The sequence below is a fragment of the Pezoporus wallicus genome, unplaced genomic scaffold (assembly GCF_028554395.1).
Source record: "Pezoporus wallicus isolate ANWC-B61680 ecotype Strahan unplaced genomic scaffold, APGP_CSIRO_Pwel_v1 contig_7339, whole genome shotgun sequence".
Taxonomy (NCBI): domain Eukaryota; kingdom Metazoa; phylum Chordata; class Aves; order Psittaciformes; family Psittacidae; genus Pezoporus; species Pezoporus wallicus.
Genome location: NW_026636333.1, coordinates 388,416 through 412,109, shown reverse-complemented (window position 1 = coordinate 412,109; position 23,694 = coordinate 388,416). Strand labels below are relative to the sequence as shown.

Here is a 23,694-nt window from a genome sequence, read left to right as displayed (position 1 = left end):
TGAAAGTCAAACAGCAGAGAAGACAGTAAGCTTAGAAAGAAGGACCCCCCTCAGGCTAAGCTTTCCAGAGCTGCAGCTGAATACAAGAGGCCCCAGAGAACTAAAGCACGTTTCCAACTAGATACAGGTTCTCTGGGTAATCCCAGGCCAAGGCTACGCAGCTGATCCTAAATCAAGGTACATCCACACTGCTCTTGTGCAGGGCTCTGTCCTCCCCCAGCTCCCACCCCACAGCCCCAGCTGCCTGTTCCTTGTATTGGCATGGCTGTGCACAGACACACACCAAGACTGGAAGGACCCAAACACCACCCCAGGCAAGAGCAGAAAAACCCCCAGACCATATCTGCCTACCACTAGGAATAGGCATGTGCCCAGCAGAGGCTGCAGCAGGAGAGGAGCAGAGCATGGCTCCCCAAACTGGCCCTGCACCCACTATCCCTCCTGCAGGGGATCTGCTCCTGGGCAGGCTTAGCAATTCTGAAGTCATTTTCACCGTTTCCTCCCTTCAGTCTACAGAAAGACATGCAGTGTGCTGCTTGAAAGGGGCTGGCAGAACTCAACACATGCCAGCAGGGACACAGGGCCCGCCAAGGGGGCTCTCTCTCCTTACCTTCAGGGAGAATATTGCTCATGCTCAGGACAGTCATCAGGTTGTTAACATCACTGGTGATGCTCTGGGCAACTCCAGGGTACTGCAGGACAGAACAGGGGAGGACAGTGGTGAGATTAGATGACCTGTTTGTACAGAATAAGATAAAATCTAAAAACAGAAGGGGTCCCTCACCACCATTACCCACATGCTGCAGTGACCTTTTCTGTCCTTCCCCTCTGCTTGCACTAGGTAAGATACTGCTGGACCCAAATATTCACTTGCATTAAAATGTTCCTTATCCATCTAGTAACCATACTTGTGCAGCATCCCTGCCCTTCTCTGGGCACAGGCAAGAGAAAAGGCTGCTCTCCTACAGCCCACCTGGATTTTCATGGCAACTTCTTTTCCATTTTTCAAGCGTGCCAGGTGAACCTGACCAATTGAGGCAGCAGCAAAGGGACGTTCTTCAAAGGACTCCAGTTTATCCCTCCAGTTGGGACCAAGGTCGTTGTTCAGAGTTTTCTACAAGCAAAAAGAAAGCATCAGGGTATGGGGAGCAAAGATGAAGGATTTTGCTGTTGGAAATGCCATTACTCTAAAGGTGACTCACGCAGCCTACGGCAGTTCTGAGTACCTATCCCCCTGCTTTCCAGATTGTCCTCCATTCCTCACCACTGCACACTCACAAGGAGCAGTCCAGCCAGCAGTGCTCCCCCAACACTAAGCAGATTCCGATCATATCTGTATGAGGCTCTGTTGCTGTGGCTGAAAGGACAGACTCTAGCACAGAACATTGCTGCCTCTGCAGTACAGAACTCCCCTTTCTGGTACCGTATCTTCCAGAAAATGAGCACGGAGTTAGGTATTTCTCCTCTTCCATCATGCTGCCAAGCTGGACAGAAGCAACCCAGGCATGCAAGAGTGACCCTCTAAGGCAATACTGACAATTAAACATCACAGCCTGCTTTAACAGCTTTTTTGCTACATTGCCAGACTGCCATATTTAAGTCGTGGCTCTGCTCAGTGTCTTTCACAAGACAGTTAGTGCTCACAATTCCTTTTGCATCACCCTTCACATCTTCATTTACAGAGGGGAATTAGAGTGAAAGTGAGAACATGTACACTAGGAAAAGCAAACTTGGTTTGCTTCATTCTGGCTCTTCTCGATGGTGTGTTAGGTTGAACCAAAAAGGCAAGGACCAAATTAACTGTTAATTTTCTATCAGACTAATGCATGTCTGTTTAATAAACGGGATGTAGGCACTGCTGGACACTGACTTAACACCCATGAGAAAGGTAAGAGAGGAAACAGAAGAGAAGGCTACGTCAACAAGACCCTATAATCATATTTGTAGGCAACATCCTGTTCCATCAGCACAGTCTTGGGACATACCCCCCCCCCCTTTTTTCCCCTCTGTCTAGAGTTGAGCTTTAGTGTTTTGAAGAGAAAAAACATGTAACTGAGGAAAAGAATCGGATGTTACCCACAGCTGAAAATATGCAACAGTAGAGAAAGGATACTCCTAGAGATGCCCATCTACCTCCCTTCCTAGGGTATGTCACAGGTGACATTTATTCTCTCGTGGTCCCACCTCCCCAGTAAGGACCATTCCTCACCATCATCTGCTTTATCGGCATGAAGTCAGCACTCTGACGTACACGTTCAAAAATCCTCTGGAGATGGGGGTTGATGAAGGCATCATCTGCCAAGGGAACAGCACACAGCAGTCAGTGCAGGCGCCGCGTTCTCCCGTTGGTCAGCACACAAAGAAACATGCATCCAGACAAGCCAGGCTGTCCTGCCCCAGAGCACACCCTCAATAGTCCTAGCTCAGAAGCTCTCCATACCCCGAAGCAGCACCTGAGGCATGGCACCTCTAGAAATGAGGCAAACACAAGTCCTGTGCACAAGTAGCAAAATAGAAATCTCTCCCTCCTTCTCACTCTTGCAAACACCTGCATCTCACCCAAACGTCTCCTCAGGCCACCCTCCTGCTGCAGCAGGAGAACATTCCATGCACCCATCCCCATTACCATATTCAGGGTATGAATAGGCTACAAAACACGCTAAGAAACTTTTTATGCATTGGAATCAAGCATCACTTGTCACGGTGCTCCCTTTGTGCAGCACCACTGCCAAGAGCAGTGGGCAGCTCTGCACAGCACAGAGGCTTCTATGTGATGGTAGGCTGCACAAACCCAAGAGCAGAGTGCTGTGCACCAGCCTCTGTCATCCACCAGCCCATCTTCTTGCTGACAGCGGTACAGCATTCAGGTCTAAGAGAGGCCAATGTATCATGGAAACACAAGTCCCAGAAGGAACCCCCTAGAGAGGTATCCCAGCACTCCCAGTTACGTGGTGTGGTTTAATCCAGTTCATTTTAAGGGGGCAGGAACTTCTCTAGAAAGCTCTGCAATGGCAAAGCATTGCTTATGGAAGTGCTGAAGTCTTAGAGAAGTCAGGATTCAGCATCTGCTACTGTAAACACCTACCCAAATGCAAAGCAACTGCAAGTGGGAAGAAGAAAACACAGCTGAGGCAAAAGTAAGTTATGTTAAGAGTCAGAAGGACTTAGCAAGCAAATATTTACACTTGAAAGAAAAAGGAGGGGTAGGGGCATCCTACAAGATTAATCCTCTTCTTTAAGCAAAGGCTTCTACAGAAAGGCCAACAGTTCTGGCAAACTTCTCAAAGGATTATGGAGGAACTGGATTTATCTGCTGCTCCCCCAACAGTGGGTAAATCCAGGCTATCAGCCTTGAGAACTCAGGATGCACGTGTGCTTGTGACATTCAACCAAAACTCTACCATTCCTCTGCATTTAGAGATGCATGTACAACTGTAATTGTCTCACAGGAAACAAGCAACAGCTACCCCCTGAGCACTGTCCTGGGAAGAGGGGTGGAAAGATATGGCAAGAAAAAGACACAGAAAGCAGAGATGAGACATTAACACTCAACACTAGACATCCCCACCGAAGCTACAAGCAGCATTTAAGAGTACTAACACATCTCCACTGTGGAATCAACAGGAGTTTGCAAGAGGACCTCCCATTCTGTCACTGCAAGTCAAAGCTTAACAGCTTTGCAGGACCAGCGAGTGGAACTCCTGCTGCGATGTTACAACCCTACAAAGAAGGCTAAACATTGCATTTGTGTGCATACTCCCAACACCAAAAGAAACTTCTGCTCTGTCATTGATGGTGTATCACCATCAAGCCTCTGAGCATCGTAAGAACTACGTATATGAAAGCATTAATCATCAAGCTGTACCATGATAACCTGCACCTCCTATGATGACTGCACAGAAAGTGAATGGACGTCACTAAAATCAACTCCTGCTCCCAGAAGCTGTTTGTGTCAAGGTATCAGGCTTTGCCACAAGCATTCAGGATCAACTTCTGTTATTTGGCTTATTGCTGGTATCCAAAAACCTCACCAGGTATTTCAGCCTGAGAGGGCATTCTTAACTGGGGCTGCTTGGCCAGCACTCCTCTGCTCATGAGGGCAACACCAAATAGCCAAGAAACCTGCAAGTCTAGAGTGACTGTATAGAAACTCAGCACCAACACAAAGTCAGTCAGTCATGCTACAGACGCAACTGATAAAACCAGGCTTACCACATGCTGATGCATAAGGTTATACAGCTTTGTGGTAAGCTGATGAGGCCTCACTGGAACAAAACACGAAACTGGAGTCCAGGCAGGGCACTCTTGACTGGCAAACACAGTTGCCTTTCCTTCCAGAGCACACGCACCAGAACACAGGATGATTTGGGGCCCCTGGCATCCTTTCTGTGCATGACCTCCAGGGATGTGGGTCCCTAACAAAGCCACTGACTCCCTCAAGCAGACATCAGGGTTTTTAAAGACACTGCTTTCTAACTTCTGCATGGTATAGCTCAGCTGCACCAGGGCAAGGCAACAGAGCCCCTGTGCTCAACTAGCACATGTGCCTGTTCATAGAAGTACCCAATTCAAACTCACCAGGCCACAGAGAAGCCCATTAAGTGTCAGACCTGCATGAAACCCTCCTGTCCAAAGAGCCAGCCCAGGAACAGGCACTCTGCACTGCAGGGAGTGTCTAACTTGTTTCCCCACAGCTGCCCCCCCAGAGGCCTATGTTCACACCAGGCATTGCAGCACTCCACAAGTGCTTGTCACAAGAGTGAAACAAGGGCTGGGCAGCACACTGATGTTGCTAGAGGTTCTGACACCAAAGTGAAGTCAATCAGTAAGCGTTTGACACTCCTGCCAGAGCACAGTAACATCTGGAGGCAGCGGGCAAGTGACGAAATCCAGAGCCGGCCTTTCACAGCTGTTCCCTCCTCACTCACATCCAAGGCTAGGGCAGCTATGACCACATACAGGGGTACACATCAGGTGCAACTCTATAATGTCCTAAGAATTTAAAATCAATCCCCCTGTATGGTAGACAATTGAACTTCAGAGCTGATTTCCAGACATGGCTCACTCACCCCCACATACCAAAGGCACTGGCCACAGAAAGCAAGGAGCACAAGAGCTCCTCTTGGCTCTGCACCAGGAACCATCAGCCTTTTGGCACCTGGCAGTTTCTAGAGGGTGAGAAAACAGGATATGGATGGCAGCCTTTGACACAGCAGCTGATGCCTCCCACTGAGCTGTGTTAACATTGCCAGGCACGCACCTAAACCGAGTGATGAGCAAATGAAGGACGATGGAGTATCACAATCAGGGCTCTCTGGAACAGGGAGCTGTCTTGCTTTATTGGCCTGCCCAAGCTATTTAATACAATACTAGATCAGCCTCATCAGTCAACACCTACAAAAACTCAAGTAGAAGCACAAGCCAAGCAAGCAGAGTACTTCAAACACCCAGACACTGACTCAGTTTCAGTGACATCTTGAATGCTGTATCCAGACAAGTGTAACAGCTATTTTTAGCTGGTTCTTTCCTTCACTATCAAGTTGGGCAGGAAGGCACAGTGGATAGTTCCAGATCAGGTTTGTATTCAACACACCTGCTCTCTCCTAGGAGTAGCCCAACAGTTCATGCAGACACTAATGTCACTCATGCCTTCACCTGTGATCACCAACTTCAGAGCCCAATGGAATAAGTACCCATTTGAAGTCTTCAGGATGAAAACAAGTGGTCTATGCCCAATAAGAGTATCAGCTAGACTGGCCCTTCCAGCACAGCTGCAGTGCCAACAGAGCATGTAAGCCACAAACAGGGTGCGTAATGGGAGAGGGCTGTGGATACAACCTTGACCACCTTTGGTGAACAAAGAATAGCATGATGCTCTTGTCATCCTCCTCCTCCTTTCCAGGACACCTGTCTGTAGTGTGTAATACAGCTCTGCTTCTTAACAGCTGCTTTCAACACAGGTATTAAAATTAACAGACAGTGTCACCTTATTTTTAACCAGTTTCAGTTATATGCCTGACACAACACGGACATTGGGAAAGTGGTGGTCTAGAGTGCACACGTCTGATTATTTCCCACTGGGATTAGACTGAACTGAATCAACCACCTCTCCATCACTGCTCTCAAGAAAAAGCCACTTGTCTCCACATCCGCTTGGCACCGAGTGATTGCAGACAGCTGACCATGCATCACAAGAACTCAGCTGCCCCAGCTGGCAGCACCACCAAGGTGCCATGCTGCCACTTACCTTGAATGCTTAACATCTGTCCCAGCTTCAGCGCCGCTCCCCGGACCTTGCACAAGGTTCTCACGATCCTTTCTGCATTGGCCTCCGACAGGAACGGGCTAGAATCCATCACTGCCTTCTTCCCTGAGGACAAGGGGAGAAGGCACATGGCTGAGGAACACCCTTACCAGCAAGCTCACTTGCCAAGATGTAGTGTTAGACCACATTCAATAGGAGGTTTGCCCTTCCCCAGAGAAGTCAAACCGGGATGACCCTCAGTGCCTTCACTGCAGCCGAGGGTCACCATCCGAAGCTGTCACATGTGTCTTGTGACAGCTTTGCCACTGCTGGCTTGGCAGCCAACAGCAGCAAGTCACAGGCTCCCTGAATGTCTGTGCTGCTATGCAAACTGTCCAGGATCTTGGGCATACCTTGGCACATGATCCACTTGCACCACTGAGCTCAGCCTAAAAACACAACACAAAGGTCTCCCAAGTCCCACATCATAGGCTGCAGCACAGCAGAGCCTCAGAAGAGCAGCAGGGCTGAGCCACAACAAGGGGGAGTTGTCAAAAGCCTTGGGAGCGCACTGGTGTGGACTGAGAATGTGCTGGTACTTCTTAGGGTGGAAACAGGGATTCATGCCCGTGCCAAACCTCTTATCCAAACAATTCTTGCCCAAAACATGTATGTTGATACACAAGCACATACTGCTGTGCAACTGCATGTCCAGGGTGTGCACTAGAAATCTGCTGAGAGCAGATTTGGCTTTCACATCTCCAAGTCAGGAGACTTGGAGCTCTGGAGAGTAGAGTGCTTAGAGCTGTCTAACAGAGCTCTGGCTCTAAACAATCCCATCTCAACTGTCCCATCCAGGAAACTGTATCCTTCACAATGACAAGGCAAATAATCCCTTGTATGAGCGCCATCAGACACACAGAAGCTAGGGAAAGTACCAAGTCAAAGCCTTGCATTTCTTCACACCACCTGCACACAAAAACATCCTCCTTTTGAGTCTGCAGCATGATAAAGGAAGGTAGTTAAATGATTAAAATTGCCTCCAGAAGCCAGTGAACCCTGACAGGTTTAAGAGTCTTAGCAGAGAAAGAGGCGAACACAGGCACTCCCCATCCTCTTCTTCCTGTCATGCTTCTCACTGAAGTCAAGCCTACAGGGGCGCTACTGGATCACCAGGCAGTCTGACAGCATGTGACAGCTCCTGCTTGTTTGTGTACATTGCTAAAACAGGGCATGAACAAGAAGGTGACCCGAAGGCAGGAGTCAGAGGCAGGATTCTGTAAATGGCAAGGGAAAACAGACACAGGCGTCTGAGGCTAGGTGGAAAGGAAGTGGGGATAAAACCCAGAACAAGTTCATGAAGAAATGTGCCCATTTTGAGTAAGACAATGTTTTTTCCAAAGCTGTACCTTTTCATGCTACAAATTATTCCCTCTCCATCTTAAAACGGCAAAGGTGGGTTGGTTTGGGTTTTGTTGTTGCCATGTTGTGGTTTTGGGTTGGTTTTTCCTTTTACCTATTTCATCAGGGAAGGAAAAAAGGCAAACAGAAGTCACATCTAAACAAGCTGTGGCAACAAGGAGAACTCAGAAATGAAGGCTCCTGCAGCCACGGTGCCTGGGGTCTGTCAGCATGTTCACAGCAGAGGCAGCAGGCAGATGCCCTCAGGGGTGCTTGACCCACACTTCCTTTCCAAATCCAGAATCAGCAGGACCCCTTCCACATCTGTGTGCATCTTGGCTGCACATCTTGACTGACAACTCAAAGAAACCACATTATTCCTTTTCATAAGAAAAGGACTCTGCATTCAAGCCTAGGCCAGCTGCCAGCCCTTTGGGGCTCTGCCTAGCCTGGTATTTTGCACAGTGCCTAGTACAGCTCATTCGTAAGTTAAAGCTGACCTTGAACCCCAAGTCTCTTTACTAGCAACAGCAAGTACTTATCTGGGCACTCTTACCTGTATGCCTGGACATTTAGTCTACCCTCCCATTTCCACCTCATGTCAGCCTGGCACTTTAGATTCACACTCTAAATACCGAGACTGCCAGTAAGGTCACCAGTGACTGAGGTTATTTTTAACTACCTGCATCAATCTACCTGCACAGTAGACATCTGTGGTCCCTCAAGTACAAGCCATGCTACTCAGATCACTTGTAGCTCAGGGGTTTCTGGCTTGCAGTTTTGTGACTGAAAGGTCAGTGCTTATAGCTCCATTTTAAAGGTGTGAAGCCACCTTCATTTGTACTCACTGGACAAGAGAAGGCTCTTTCTCATTACCCCTGGATGGCAGTGAGAGTGTGAAATTCTTAGGCATGCCTTTGGGCATATACACATCCCACTTGTTTAAGTCTCAAGTGCCAAGAAGTTAACTCGCAATATTGCAACAGTGGAGAGAGAAAAAGACATCCTTGACCAGCTTCCAGAGAACAGGACTGTGTGTCATTTTCAACGGAGACAGGTCTTAGCCTGAGCTTATGGTGCTGGCAGCCAGAAAACTCTGACACAAATGCCTCAAGCTGAAGTCACAAAGGGGGTGAAGAGGTATTTTTAAAGAACTGCAGGGGTATCAATGTCAACAGATTTCCCCCAACAGCTAAGGCTGGTACTGCCATAAGAACAGTAAGAACACGGGATCTTGGACTCAAAAGCTATGTACTTATCCTCTGCCATGCCTTTCTGCAGAAGCAGAGCCCATGGAGTGAGTTCTCATCCATGCAGACTTACCCACCACTGTAAAATGCTGTGGAAAACACACCCAGGGGCACAGCTAGAGCCCTTCCTTGGCCTGAGAAGCTCCAAGAGACTGAGGGCTGAAAGTCTTTTACTTCTGCCTCACCTCAATAACTTGCTGCTCTTACTCATTCCCAGTCCCACCACCCTTCTTTATAGTGTAACCTCTGCTCCAAGCTCTCATCTAAGCTCTGATCTACACAGACTTGACAGAAGAGGGGAAGCAAGAACAAAAGCAAGAGAGCCAAAAGTAGAAGCCAGGTCCTTTTCTAACTCCCTTGCCTAGCACTGAAGTCAGCAGTTCATTGCCTTATTGTTTAATCAAGGTTTGTTCAAGGAAATTACTCTTCCCAAAGCATGACTCAAACTGCAGAGCAGGATTCTGGCACCAAGTTATGGCCACACAGGAAAATAAAGGTCTCCCTGGCAAGAAGAAAGGAAATCTATAGGTGCGATTGCATTATTGCAAGGAAAAAGTGCCTGCCACCCTCTAAATAAAGAGATAATCCTTTCTCCTGCTGTAAGGAAGAGAAACAAAGCTCATGTTATTCCCTTAAATTCCACAGCTCTGCAAGCTCCTGTTTTCACTTTGGGGTGTGCCCAATTAGAAAATCATCTGGCAAGCAAAGAAATACCAACAGTTGTGCAACTCCTTCTCTGTTAAAAGCAAAACAAGTCATCAGCTTCCAACAGGTATGAAGGGCCTGTCAAACACAAGCGCTGAAGGCAAAAGCCTTCAAGGATTTGCTACAGGATGGGCCATGTTTGTCTGAATGGATGCTTTTAAATCAAAGCAAAGAAACTCACCCAGCCTCAAACACCTCGGGTCATGGAGAGAAACTGCTCTTTGCCAAAGATCCTTTTTTTCCTCTGCTGGGCTGTTCCGCATTGCTGAGTTGCCCAGGGAGCACAAAACTGCAGTTTATTAACAAGTAGTGGCCTGGGTGGCACACAGCTCATGCCTTACCCCTGTCCCCACACCACAGTGAACGTGTTTCATGTGCTGGGTTTTGGTTTGAGGTTTTTTGGTTGGCTTTTTTAGGGTTCTCACACCTCCAAATTTCTTCAGTTGGCAGCCACTCCAGTACTCGCTGCAATGGAGGGTCACACTAGCTCAGTCTTCATCTCCCCCCTACCCCCAAAGATGACCAGGGGGAAGGCACAAACTGGCCTTGTCATAGAACACTACTAGCCACAGAATAAAATTACAAGGACCATTAAAAATTACCCAAAATTACAGGCTGTCATCCTCTCAAAGCAATGCCCTGAACCAGGAACGATCAGACATCACTTTTACTTCCAGCTGCAAATGCTTAACCCTTTTATTAGTTCCCTGCAGTCACTGGAAACATCCTAGCCAAAACAGAGGCTTGGATGTTTGTGTGTTAGCTCAAAGCTGAAGACCAAACAGCAAGAGGGGAAGCAAGAATGGAGAAACAGCCTGCAGTAACTGTAACAAAGAACTTTACATTCTGAAGTATCCCACCAATGGTTCTCCTGGATAAGGAAGACGCGAATGGAGCCATAACCTTTAGAGTAATCTCCCGTTTTCTAGGAAAGAACACCACATGCTTTCTACACCCTAAACCATTCACAAACACACACACACACACACACACAACCATTTGGTACTACCCTATTTTACCAACACACGGGCTTAGAAGAAAGCCCCCATGACATGGCCAGGTACAACACATTCCCTCCAAGTTTAAACAAGCTGAGAAAAAAAAACAGGATCAGGTCAATTTGCACAACAGTCTCCTGACCTGTTACAAGAATCCTTTAGAAGGTGGCAAAATACAGATAGTGGAAGTAGGTAACTGCCAGTTAACATGTTCATAAAGAGTTCTGTCTCACTCAAAAGAGAACAGATACCCTTCAAGTTCCTCCTAAGCAGAACATCCTTAAATTTCCAGACTGCTGCCACCAACAGTTTTCAGACATAGAGGCTCACCTACAACAGTCTCTTTACTGACAGAACTATATGGTTTCACTGAACAATTTAAAACACAATTGTTAGGCCAACACAGTCCGAGAATGAACACAGGGACAGTATTCAAACTCAGGGGATGTGTGTTCTAAAGCAAGCTGTAGAAATTGTGCTGGCATAAACTCATTCTCTTACATATACCGCTGACCTCTGTGTAATGAGGCTACGGTATACTTTGGTGGGAGAAGAGTCTGGAGGTAGAGAAGGAGTATGTTACAAACAGAAGAACTACCCACATCCCGCTGTTACTCCAGATGCCTCACCATCCTGGCCTTCAGAAGAGTAAGATCTTGCAAATGCAGGTAAACTGTGTCAGGGACCAAAAAAGGAAAGAAAGAAATGGGAGGTGGGGGGGAAAGAATGCAGCTGTAGGAAGGGCTTACCATTGCGTTCCTCAGGTCTAAGGCTCTTCTTTGCAACTTCTGCCAATGCCCCAATGCCCAGACCAACAGCTAATCCTTTAAAAGAAGAAGAAAAAGACCCACATCAGAACAAAAAAGCCTTCTGAGCCACACACACAGAGGCATATTTTGTAATTAAGGCACACAGTCTAATGCATAGCAACAGAACAGCTCCATCAGAACAGCCTGGAGTCATCTGCAATTTTGCCACTGAACTGTTTTCAGCCCAGCAGGCCAGCCATCATAGGGATCATAGGCTAGGCCAGTCTGGGATATCCACTTTTCATTAAGCATGACAAAGAGTGTTACTCAGAGCTTGTGCACTGGCTGAGGTGCTGCTGTAGACTCAAACCGTGTGGTTTAGAACACGGGAAGAAAACTACAATACTCTTACCAACACGGTTCTCAAAGTATAACTCACAGAACAGAATCTCCTTCACACAGGGAAAGCAAAACTGTGCTTAGATGAAGCCACTGCCAATGGAGCTTAAGGCTCTGTGACCCTACTAAGCATCTAGATTTATTTGTTCTCATTAGCTGTCTTTATTCCCATGTGCTCGTTGATTATGATGAACAGAAACATGCCTTTCCTGAGGCCCATTTATGCAAGCAGCACTGTAACCTGCAATTCCAAGGGGCTGGGCTGGAGAGTAACACTGCAGAGCAACAGTGAGACTGTGAGACCAAACACCAGCATCCCACGTGCACTATCACCCCTGCAGGGTGTTGTTTCACAGCCACAGATAAAGCTACAAAAGATAAGACTACAAAAGCAGCATTATCTGCCTCCCCTAATCTGACCACAGACTGAAGGAGGCACAGATACAACCAGGAGGTAATCTGTACTACCAAAGGTCTCACTGCCTTCCCAGTTTCAAAATATTTATTTTTCTGGATAATAAATGACATGAGGCAACCAGAACAGTTGGTGCTCCTGCACATCTGCACATTGTGCACCAGAGGAGGGCCATGAGGATGATCAGGGGACTGGAGCACCTCCTGTATGAAGATAGGCTGAGGAAGTTGGGGCTGTTCAGCCTGGAGAAGAGAAGGCTGTGTGGAGACCTCATAGCAGCCTTCCAGTATCTGAAGGGGGCCTACAGGGATGCTGGGGAGGGACTCTTCATTAGGGACTGTAGTGATAGGACAAGGGGTAACGGGTTAAAACTTAAACAGGGGAAGTTTAGATTGGATATAAGGAAGAAGTTCTTTCCTGTTAGGGTGGTGAGGCACTGGAATGGGTTGCCCAGGGAAGTTGTGAATGCTCCATCCCTGGCAGCGTTCAAGGCTGGTTTGGACAGAGCCTTGAGTGGCATAGGTTAGTGTGAGGTGTCCCTGCACATGGCAGGGGGGTTGGAACTTGATGATCTTAAGGTCCTTTCCAACCCTAACTATTCTACGATTCTATCTCCTCGGCAATGGTGCATCCTGCCATGCCTTGCTTCCACCCTGCCAGCAGTACTGGGGGTGCATGTTTTCCAAGCACTCCAAGCCCTACTTGAGGGCTTCTCAGATGGAACAACCAGGGGACACAGTCAGCACCATGAAAGAAGCAGAGCTCACCAAAACCTGGTGTTCTACGCATGTGTGCAGGAGGAAACGCGTGCACACAGTTGTAGCCTCAAGTGAGAGGCCTGGGCACAGACCAGCTGAACCTTACCTTGCACTGAGTTTTATCTCCCTCTCACCAGGTAATAACAACCCCACCTCTACCAAAGAGGTCAAACTTGCACGGTATATCTGCTTCAGGAACAGCCCCATCTGCAGCCTTGCAGGCTACAGGCACTAGACCAAAGAATCCAACATGAGGTAAAGCATGGGTGGTATTACAAAGCCTTCCCAAGGACTGCTTCCAGGGCCAGTCCCATTCCCTTACAGAGATGTTTCAGATCAAAAAACAAAGACTGCCCTTGTCAAACAACCTTCCATTCTCCATTACACATGAATGTTGAAGAACATAGAACATAACAGAGGTCTACATCCAGAGAAAAATATAACTATCCCAGTATGCTACGATTTTAACATTACAATACTTACAGTAAAATGCCCTGAAAAAAACTAATAATAAAATAACAAGCTTTATGAATTTTCTGCACATTTTCCTATGGAGATGCAGTGCTGAAACTGCCAGATTTAAGCCTAAGGAAGTCTGCTGCGACTAGTTACCTTGTGCAGACTCTTCACGAGTACCAAGACATGCATGACCACTAAGCAAGTCTTTTGCACCAGAAATCCAGAGATTTTATTAGCTGAACAGAGGGAGAAAAACATCCCTAGACGCCAAGGGAAAGAAACAAAGACACTTTTCCAACACAGCATGAAGTCTATTAAAACACTGTTACACAATGATCTCCAACCAGATCCCACATGCAAGACACTAACCTGAAGCAGAAAGCACCAAGTCAGACAGGAAGCCAATGGAGATAGGACCTCATCACCAAAATGTGGCTTTCTGGACTGAATACCATTTGTGGAGCACTTCTGTTGGCCTTCATCCCACTTGCACCACCTCCAAAACAATGCTCCCCATCAAAACCCAGCTTGGTCATTATCAGAGTCAGACTGAACTGGGCTGGCAGTAATTGGTTCAAATTAAATACATCTGCTTCCAAAGCCTTTATGATTGCTACTGAGATTTACTGCCTGCACCTAAGAGCGAAATAACGGAGGTTTCTAATCTCTCTTCATTATTCACACACAAACCACTTCAAAGCAAACCAAAGACCAACCAGCCAGATTTTACTCTGTCTTCCAGAATAAACCTGGAGAAGTTCTGGCATGCTCCAAAGCAGCTTGTGGTTTACACCAGCGTAGGCAAGATCAGACTCCAAACAAACGCATCTCACACCTCCCCTCTCATGGACATACACCGTTGAGCATCTGAACTAAGCTATACTGCAGACTACACTGGAACAAGCGTTTCTCTTCAAACGGGTCCTAGGAAATGAACTCCCATCATTAGCCAACAACTGTTTCAACTAAAGTGAAGCATGAACAAGTCTACGGCTAAACAGCCGCTAAGGTCTAAACATCTGAAGTTAAACAGACTTTAAGCATCTTCAAACTACCATCACCGTGTGCAGGAGGATATTTAGCTCAGGGCATTACATGAAAATGCAGTGCAGCATTCCTACTACTTGGAAACACTTCAGGGTGTACACAGCCCTGCTCTAAATATGGTCCAGGAGGGTAGATAATAGTCTTGAGACTGTGCATGGCCAAGCGCATCTTGGGTGTCTGCTGCTTCTTACATGTTAAGGCTGCAAAAAATGAAGTCGGCTGCATATGCAACCTCCTATCCCTGAGAAAAAGGTAACACTGCACCCACCAACATCAGTACTAGGGATCAGTCAAACTCTGAACTTCAGGAACTTAATACCTTCTCCTTTACCAACCTGAATTTCATTCACTGTGGCACTGGGAGCACAAACAGCTCACACACCAAAACCTAATGTGGAAAACTTCACCTTTCCTCTTCTTACAGACCAGATGAAGGCTCTAGGGTTCAGAAAGCAACTTCAAGACAGGAGGTTTCGGAGCCACAACACCCCTTTCCTGAAACGGCACCAGATTTGTTTTCCAGCCCTTTTTTTACACACCCACCCATCAGAAAGGCTGTGGTTTAGGCACACGTTATCTGAAGACAAATATTGGGTCTGGCTGAGATAGGAGTTCATTTTCTTCACAGCAGCCTGCACCATGCTCTGTGTTGGATTTGTAACTACAAGTGTTGATAAGGCACCCATGTCGTAGCTGTTGCTGAACAGTGTTTGCACAGTGTCAGGGCTTTTTCCCCACTCTACCTCTGCAATGAGTAGGCTGGAAGGGAACATGGCCAGGACAGCTGGCCCAAACTGATCAAAGGGACATGCATGCCCTTCAGAGTTAAACAAGGGAGATTTAGGTTAGATGCAAGGAAGAAAATCTTTACTATGAGGGTCATGAGACACTGGCACAGGGTGCCCAGAGAAGCTGTGGCTGCCCCATCCCTGGAAGTGTTCAAGGCCAGGTTGGACAGGGCTTGGAGCAACCTGCTCTAGTGGAAGGTGCCTGTGGCAGGGGGTTGGAACTGGGTGAGCTTTAATGTCCCTTCCAACCCAAACCATTCTACAGTTCTACAATTCTAACATCAGGCTCAGCAGTAAAAGCCTGAAGAAAGGAGGATGAAGGGAGAAACACATTTGGGGTTAAGATGTTTGTCTTCCCAAGCAGCCGCTACAAATGCTGAGGCTCTGCTTCCCAGGAAGCAGCTGAGCATCTGGCTGCTGATATGGTGCAGTAAATAAATTTCTCTTGCTGCTTTGCATGCACATGGAACTCTGCTTCCCCTATTTAGCTATCTTCATCTCAACTCCAAGTCTTCTTGCTTTTGCTCTTCCTATTCCAGACTGTGTGGGACAAAACAAGTTAGAGGCTGCATGGTTCCTAGTTGCCAACCAAGGTCAACCCACCAAATGCCATTCATTTGTGACCAGGAGCCATCTCTCCAAAGCACCTGCAGGGTTGTAGAAACGCACTCTCCTCTAGGCCGCCAGTCTATTGACCTTGCACAAGTCATTTCCGACATCTTTCATTTTCCTTGTCTGCAAGATGAGTATTTCCTCCAAGACTTATCATTTTGGGACAATTTTCAGCATCACTGAACAGCCACAGTTCAGCGCCTTGGAAGACAGCATCCCAGAGCACCTCTAGAAAGTCACACTCCTGTATTCACACTCTATGCAGGCAGATTATTTCAGGCCTGGAAAATGCCACTTGCTTTTGTACCAGCAGGGTGCCTCTTCAGACATTTTCCAGGCATCTCCAGCAGCCGTTACACTTCAAACCGAGTCCATCTAGAGATGGTCTGGAATCACTTTTGCTCAGGAAGAATCTTCTTGCTCAGCAACTGCCACAACAAAACAAACGGGAGACTGAATGGGCTGTTATCACTGTGCTTAGCCTGCCAAGCACAGCGGTGGGTGAGACTCTTCCCTGGAGCAGCCTGTGCCCTCGTTTCAGTCACGTCAAGCACTGCAAGCAACACACAGAACATTCTGCAAGCTGCAGATAGCTGGCTGTCAGCGTCCAGTAGCTTTCTGGGCACGAAATGCTCACCAGAAGAAAGCCACATTCAGGTGACAGCTGAATCCTGTAGTTGTCCTGTATGTACTTTAAAACCATACCTCAAGGCTAGCTTTATTTTTGTGCAATTGCTACACTCCCATTAGATCTAGCCTCTACTACAGGCTTCCTGAATGTTCTTCATTGCAAAAGGATTTTATTATCTCATTAAAATAATAAACTTCCAAACCAGAAATATGATTAAGGGAGACAGGAACTGCTTAGAAAAGCCAGATGACGCAAGGAAGGGAGAATGGAAATAAAGAGAGGATCAAGAACTGTTTGGGTGGAACCAATGACCCATCAGGCTACAAAATAAGCATGAAACAAAAAAACCACACCAACGCTGCAGAAAAACCTGTTTTACCAATTCCAACCCGGAGAAGAAGGAAATCAAATAAAACAAATAAAAATCAAGGCTATTTAGTACCACAAATACAACCCCCAGCAGTCACGCCTGCTGCTGCAAGCGGCATATAAAAACACATACAAAGGACAAAGAAATTCAGGAAAGGATTTCGTGCTCATTACAGAGAAACATTAGCTCAGAATTACATGCAAGCATTGGAGAAAATTATCTCCAGTCTTCCCAGCAAGATGTGCTTTACTCCCAGAAGAGGGGGGAAGCCAGGAAAACTGCAGTCCAAGTATTCCTGCCTCCCATTACTCATTTGTCCACCACCTACCACTGTGTCCTGACACCGCAGCTGAGAGATCAACATTCCCTCTAACATTAAAGGGGTACTGCAAAAGAACAAGCAAAGACAAAAGTGTAAATGGGATCATGCCAATAGCATGGGAATTCAGCTACCTGAACCCCAGGAACAGTTACATGAACTCTGCTTTTGACCTACTCAACACCTCCATCTTCTCCCAGTCTAAAGTATTGTTGCTCTCGCATGGAAGTAAAGAAAAAAAGTGGGATTTATCCCACCATGAAAAGTCAGAATCACATGCAGGTTTGAATGGCATGAAGGGGATAAGGGATAAATCCACATCAACCATTATACAGTGGTCTTCTGAGGCCTTCAAATGAAGATGATACCCCAAAGCACACAAGAAACAAGAACAAAAGTGCACAAAAATCTTACTTCCTCTAAGCTACGCTCCCTCATAGAATCAGAGCATCCTCCACCTTGTTTCTGACCTATGTTGAAAAGGCAAGAGAAAATGCACAAGAGAACACACACACTGTGCAGGCACAGGGAGCTTCCAACTCAGCTACGCCCAAGCTATGAAACACTTACAATTTAAGCTTATTTTGCCTTTTCCAAGCAAAGTTATATATACAGTAAGTTGGGTTGGATCTTGGAAAAGCAAAAATCTTCATCTCCATTGGAAACTGCCTCTTGCACCCTTATGAGACTCCCTTTATCACTCTTCAGCCCGCAGATGCTTCTAAAAACTGTAGATGTTGTCTCTTGCATCACTCCTAAGAACACCCAGAAGGGACTGACAGTGAGGACAGGCAGTAGCTAGGAGAGACGCACAAGTACAGCCTCCCCCTGCTCACAATCTAAGAGGAAAACACTCCACCATAAGCCAAAGCTCACCAACAACTTCCAAGGAATCAAAACCAGGTAGAAGCAAACGGTACACCACAGCTCTTGCCACCAGCTAATGTTTCTTGGTTTAAAGATGCAGTTTGTAAAGAACATTGCTCGTCAGATGAGAGCCAGTCAGGAACCACACACTCAAATTAGCCAACAGGGTTTCATACCTACACTGGCTCTCTCAAAGCTATGTGCAGGTTGGAAAAAACATTGTAAACTTGGAGCAAACAGCAAGCAGGAGCTGCAGCTCACTATAAAGAGACACCCTCCTTCCATGCAGCTCTAGAGGCTGTTTAAAAGCTCGTACCGATGTGGAGTAAGACCTGACTGCTAAGAAGCGTTCCTTACAGGTAGTCTTCCCCATGTGGAGCTGCCCATGCTGCTCAGGCTCATCACAACCTCAGAAACCTTCTTTAACATTGCTCAGCCTACCAAAATACTACCAAGGGATTTCTTAAACTGGAAAAGAACCCTACCTGTAAGCCATATTCTTTGTTTGTTAGCCAGTATGTTCTGACAAAACTATTTCTCCTTGCCATTGCAAGGAGGAATTCAGAGGGAAAGATAAGCAGTAAGTGCTAACAGGATTGCAGAGACTAGAGACTTTGGACATTATTTTTGCAACACAACAACCCCCCAAAAGCAGTCTGAAAGCAAGAGCTGTCTTGTCAGCAATTTCAATCATACAAAACAGAGATGGGGAAGAGAAGGGCAAGACCAAAAAACACGATGACACACATTATTGGGGATGCTGCTTAAAAACAAGCCCTTTCTTACTTTCCCTTTGTGGTTTTGGTTTGGTGAGGATTTGTTTTGCTTTGTAACCTGAGGTTAGCAGAAGACAGGTAGGCAGTTATATTTCCCCTTGACGCATGAGTCAGCATTTCCTCGTGTAACAGCCCTGCATGCCAAGAGCTGGAGCATACAGCAACAGCACTGGAGCTCAGGGTTTACAGAAGGTTTGGTCATCTGCCACTTCACATCCACCAGCTGTCAGCAACAGCCACGGATAAATTTGGAAGGTGACAGCGAGAAGTGTTGTGACACTTGCCACAAAAGTCAAGGCTCCATTAGAACAGAGATCTGCGTGCTACTGGAGCTTAAAAACAAAGGAGTCAAGTGAGTTTTCAAGTGATGCCTTGATACTCCAAAAGACAGATCTGGAATCCTGCTTCCTTTTCAGGAATACTAAGCAAGGAGAGAAGCCAGACCACCTGCAGTGAACTTAGAGAGACCAACATTAGAACGTTTAGTGATCGCAAAACTCACTTTGTTTATTCCTGCACTACACAGAATCAGTCCCTGCCCTCAGCTCCTCCTAGTGTGTGTATTACTCTGACAAGAACCACACAGAGGAAGAATAGTAGGGGTTGGGTTTTTGGTTTTTAGTGTAACAGTTGATCTGAATTACATTTGACTGGTTTTCTTTCTTCTGGGATCCATAACACAAGGATGCCTACTTTGCACATGTGCTTCTTTATCAAACTTTGTGGAAGAGAATCCCAAGAGCCACGAGGGCCTAACATGCTACTTCACAGAGTGTACAACTGTCACAACCTAGATAGGCTACTATTATCCCAAAACACTATGGTCACCAAAAAAACCCCCACTCAACCAAAAAACCACCTACAACAAGAGACTACTCATCTAATGATGTGCTAAGGAAGCCTAACTGTGATCATCTTTTCCACCTGCAATACTGCAATAGTTCCCTTTTTCTCAGGAACATTCTAAGTCCTGTGATGGCTTGGGACATAAGATATTAGATAAGCACCATCTGTTATTATTACTAAAGATACTTCTGGTTTTTAACATCCTAAGTGCCAGCCTGCAAATAAATTCTTTACATAGGTTTCAGCTTGATCTTTCAAGCTCAGACTTTACATCCTGGGAGAAAATGGGTTATAAGCAACGGCTAAGTAAATCAAATCTCCCCGCCCTCAAAAATCAATACCACGAGGATATGGTTTATATTTAACCACTGTTCAGAGAAGTAGCAAAGACAAGGTTGGGAAACAATTATTTTTTAATAACAGTTGCTCCAGCTGCCTATGCTTGTCAGCAGCAGCACACTCTAAGGACCAAAAGGATGCTTTCCTCAATGAAATGAAGTCACACATGCAGGACCAGGATATTTGTACAGACTGCAGAATTCGTAAGAGGGAGAGAGTGAGGTACAGCACGGCGCAGTATATGTTACCATGAAGACGTGTAGTTCTACTGTGTGCACTCTCAAATCTGCAGCCCTATACTCAGAGTGACTTCTTTTTTCTCTCCCTCCAGAACAGGTATATAGAAACTAAGTTTCAGGAAAATATCAGCCTGCTGTGCTCAGCCAAATGAAACCCCATGCCAATTCTGTAGTTGCTGTTTACAGGTAGCTTCCTGAATAAAGCTGAAAGGCCTGTTCGGGTAGGGAGCTCTTTTCGTTGCCATACTATCACAATAACAGTTAGATATATGCTGTAAGAGTGACAGAAAGCAGGACTCAAAGTATAACTTCATTCTGACTAAAGGCCAAGAATTGGAATGAATTGCAATGAAAAAGCCCAAACCAAGCTCTGAGCTAACCAGCTGTTTGTGGGAAAGCACTTTCCCATCAGCAACTTGCCTAGAAAATAGAAGCAACCACTGCTTCAGCAGGAGCACTAATCATAGCCTGTCATCAACCGGTACGTACAAGCACAGTGACTGCAAGCGTGGGTGTGCAAACTGACCTCCGAAGTTGGCGAGCCGTCCGATCCTGGTGACGGGAACCTTCCTCTCCCGGGCCCGCTCGCTGAGCTGCAGCGGAAGGAGGCAAAGGAGAGCAAAACAAAGAAATACACAAATGAGCTGGGCACTCGGTCAGAGACCTGCAAATTCAGAGCGCAACTTCGACAGCACTTGAACAACTCCGTGCTGCAGAAAGTGAACACTGAGCCCTATGTTGAGAGGTTTTCAAGTGAGCACGCTGCAGAACACACACTATGAACCAAAACATACACTAAGCAGAGGAGTAGAGCACAGAAAGTGAAAGGCATAACAAGCACATTTAGAAACCTCATTTTTATTTTCACCTCAGCAGCCCTTACGCTTCGAACTTGGAGAAGCGGCACAGTGCCAACCCAAACCCCCTTCCACACATGCAATTAAAGCTCATGGAAGGCTATCAGGTGTCTAGTACTGTAGACAATTTCCCTATGCATAAGAGCTGGAGCAGAAGCAGCACACAGATTCATCAGAGCAATATCCTGAGCGAGTGAACCTGCAGTACCATCTTATACTGGGGCTGGCGAAGGAGGCAGAAGATCAGAGCAGATGGCAAGCACCTCCACTGCGAATTCTGCTGTGGGCTCTCTGTGCTGCCTCACACAAGGGCAGGAAGCACCAAAGCAACAACTGTGAGCTATGATACAGTCCTTGTAGAGGTGGGGGGAATGTTGCCCTGAGCATTAGTAGACGGGAGAGCAAGACACAGGGCAGGAAACCATAGCCTTCACTGAGAGGAGCTTAGGCCCAATTCATTCTTCGCAGCCACAGCAAAACAGCTAGCTAAAGGGAACAGGGCCTTTCAAGGAGAAGACAGGCTCTTTAGGTCAGTCTTCAAACCTTTGCAGGCTACAGGTGAACCCACCTGCTCAACATTTCACTCCAAAAACTGGGATGAAATACAAACCCTTCATTACGTTAACATATATCAATAAATACATGGAGTCTTCATCATCCAGTGAACGAAAGGAGAGCTCCCCTTAATATAAAAGTAAAGTCTAGCTCTGTGCATGGTTTTTAAACATCCTCTTATATCAGAAGATCTGATATAGATGTGGCAGGTCTGAAAGGAGAGCAAGAAAAGCTAATGACAGAATAAAAAAATCACAGAGATCAGAGTTAATGAGCACTGACTCTTTTACATCCCCAAAGAGGAACAGTGGAAGAGGAAGAAGTGAGAGAAAGGAAGAGGTGAGTAAGTACAATCCAGTACAGGAACTGCAGTACTGAGAATCCTTAATTTAAAAAGACATACCATCTGTTTGTAGGGTTTCTGCTCTGAACCTGCTTTGGCCTGTCTGGCTTTATCAATATCTTCAGCTGTTAATCCACCAACAGAGGAATGGTCTTGGTGAAAAGCCCTATTTTGTCCAAAAGCAGCAGCAAAAGGATTTCCAGGGTCCCTAAAGCCTCCAAATAATCTTGCATCCATTTTGGGAGGGAAAGGCTTCTGACCCATGCCAGAATCTCCAGTCTCACCAACACTTCTAAGAGGTCCATTTGCAGTGTAAGAGTAAGCAGGGCCTTCACCGCTGTGTTCATGAGGCTTGCTGGAGGCAGTGGAGAAGTCCATTGGAGCATCTGCCGAGTCTCGGGCTGAGAAGTCATAGTCTTTCCCAAAATTCTCATCGAGATCAGTTAAGTTCTCCTGCTGTATGCCCAATTCCTGCAAACAATTACAGAAGTACTTTAAGAACTTAAAACCTGCTCCTTACCCATCCGTGGTCCCCAGAGGTGGGCAGTTAGGCTGTCATGTCTCCACAATAGGTAATTTGTAAAGGTTCTGGCACTGCAGGCATTCACAGTAAGAGACAGGAAAAAGGAAGACATTGAATCACTGGGATCACTGGTAGTCTTTTCAACCCCACTGATGGGACAAATTCATCAATAGCTTCTCAAACACCCATAACTGAAGACACCTTGTTCTACATACACTGGCAGGGAGGGTCACCAATTGTGGAGTTCACTAGGAGCAAGACACTGCTCAGAAATAACAGGAGATGGGAGCTGCAGTATTGCTTAAGGTATATTTAAGAGGGACAACAAAAAGCTATGCCTCATAATATTAAGTTCTTACTTCTACTATGCTCCCTCCTGCTGTCCTGTCCCTAATCATGCAAGGTCAGCACTTACCAGCCTAAACCTACCAAAAGCAACACCAGATGCCTACTTATTGGCAAAGTAAGCTCAGCTTTCCATAGCCAAAATATTGCCAACTGCAAAACACATTTCATCATTCAACCACTAAACTGTGGTTTGGTTTCTTGTCATCCCAAAAGAAATAAACAGAATTCTGTGCTTGAAGCAAGGATAGCAGCATCAGACACAGCAACCACCAAGGCTAGCTTCTCCTGACAGTGTTTTCTGATCTGACCTGGCCTGCAGGAACTGCCCCAGTAAGTGCAGGTATTTCCCACTTTTCAGTGTGGAAATAAACACAACCAAACACATAACAGCAGAGCACTGTCTCCCATGTACTTGTTTCTTGACATATTCTAGTTACCCATCTCAGTATGGCAGATGCTGATGGAAGAACTGATGACTATTACAGCCAATCAACAGGATCTTAAATCCTGTTGTGGTGAGGCAAGGAGGCAGCATATTTTAAGCTCTTTCCTAAACACTAGTTACATTTCTTTTCCTTACAGAAAAGGAAAACCAGACCATGGTCTTTCCTGTTATTCAGCAGGTCTCATGCTATTCTGATCCTCAACATGACAGCACGGGGGGGGGAGGAAATCTATTTACAGATGGGGACCGTGGCCACAACACTAATTATTACAAGCAAGTGGTTCTCTCTACTGCCATACTTAAGTTTTAAGCATGCGAGACAGCCAAAACCCTGCCACAGATCAAAAGCAGTGACATAGAAGCTTCCCTCTCTTCAAAACAGAGGGTGTCATAGCTTCAGACTATACATTT

The 23,694-nt window shown here is 46.3% G+C and overlaps 1 protein-coding gene across 1 annotated transcript in view; it reads right to left on the bottom strand.

Moving 5' to 3' along the window:
• COQ8A (coenzyme Q8A) overlaps window positions 1-23,694 on the bottom strand; it is a 29,921-nt gene that overhangs the window by 5,012 nt on the left and 1,215 nt on the right. Inside the window, exons 2-8 of the mRNA XM_057400037.1 lie at window positions 22,028-22,438; window positions 20,739-20,805; window positions 11,348-11,422; window positions 6,248-6,370; window positions 2,210-2,295; window positions 974-1,114; window positions 611-692 (exon numbers count right to left, since the gene is read on the bottom strand). Of these exons, the coding sequence (XP_057256020.1) occupies window positions 611-692; window positions 974-1,114; window positions 2,210-2,295; window positions 6,248-6,370; window positions 11,348-11,422; window positions 20,739-20,805; window positions 22,028-22,438 (985 nt within the window). The remainder of the gene's footprint in view (window positions 1-610; window positions 693-973; window positions 1,115-2,209; window positions 2,296-6,247; window positions 6,371-11,347; window positions 11,423-20,738; window positions 20,806-22,027; window positions 22,439-23,694) is intronic.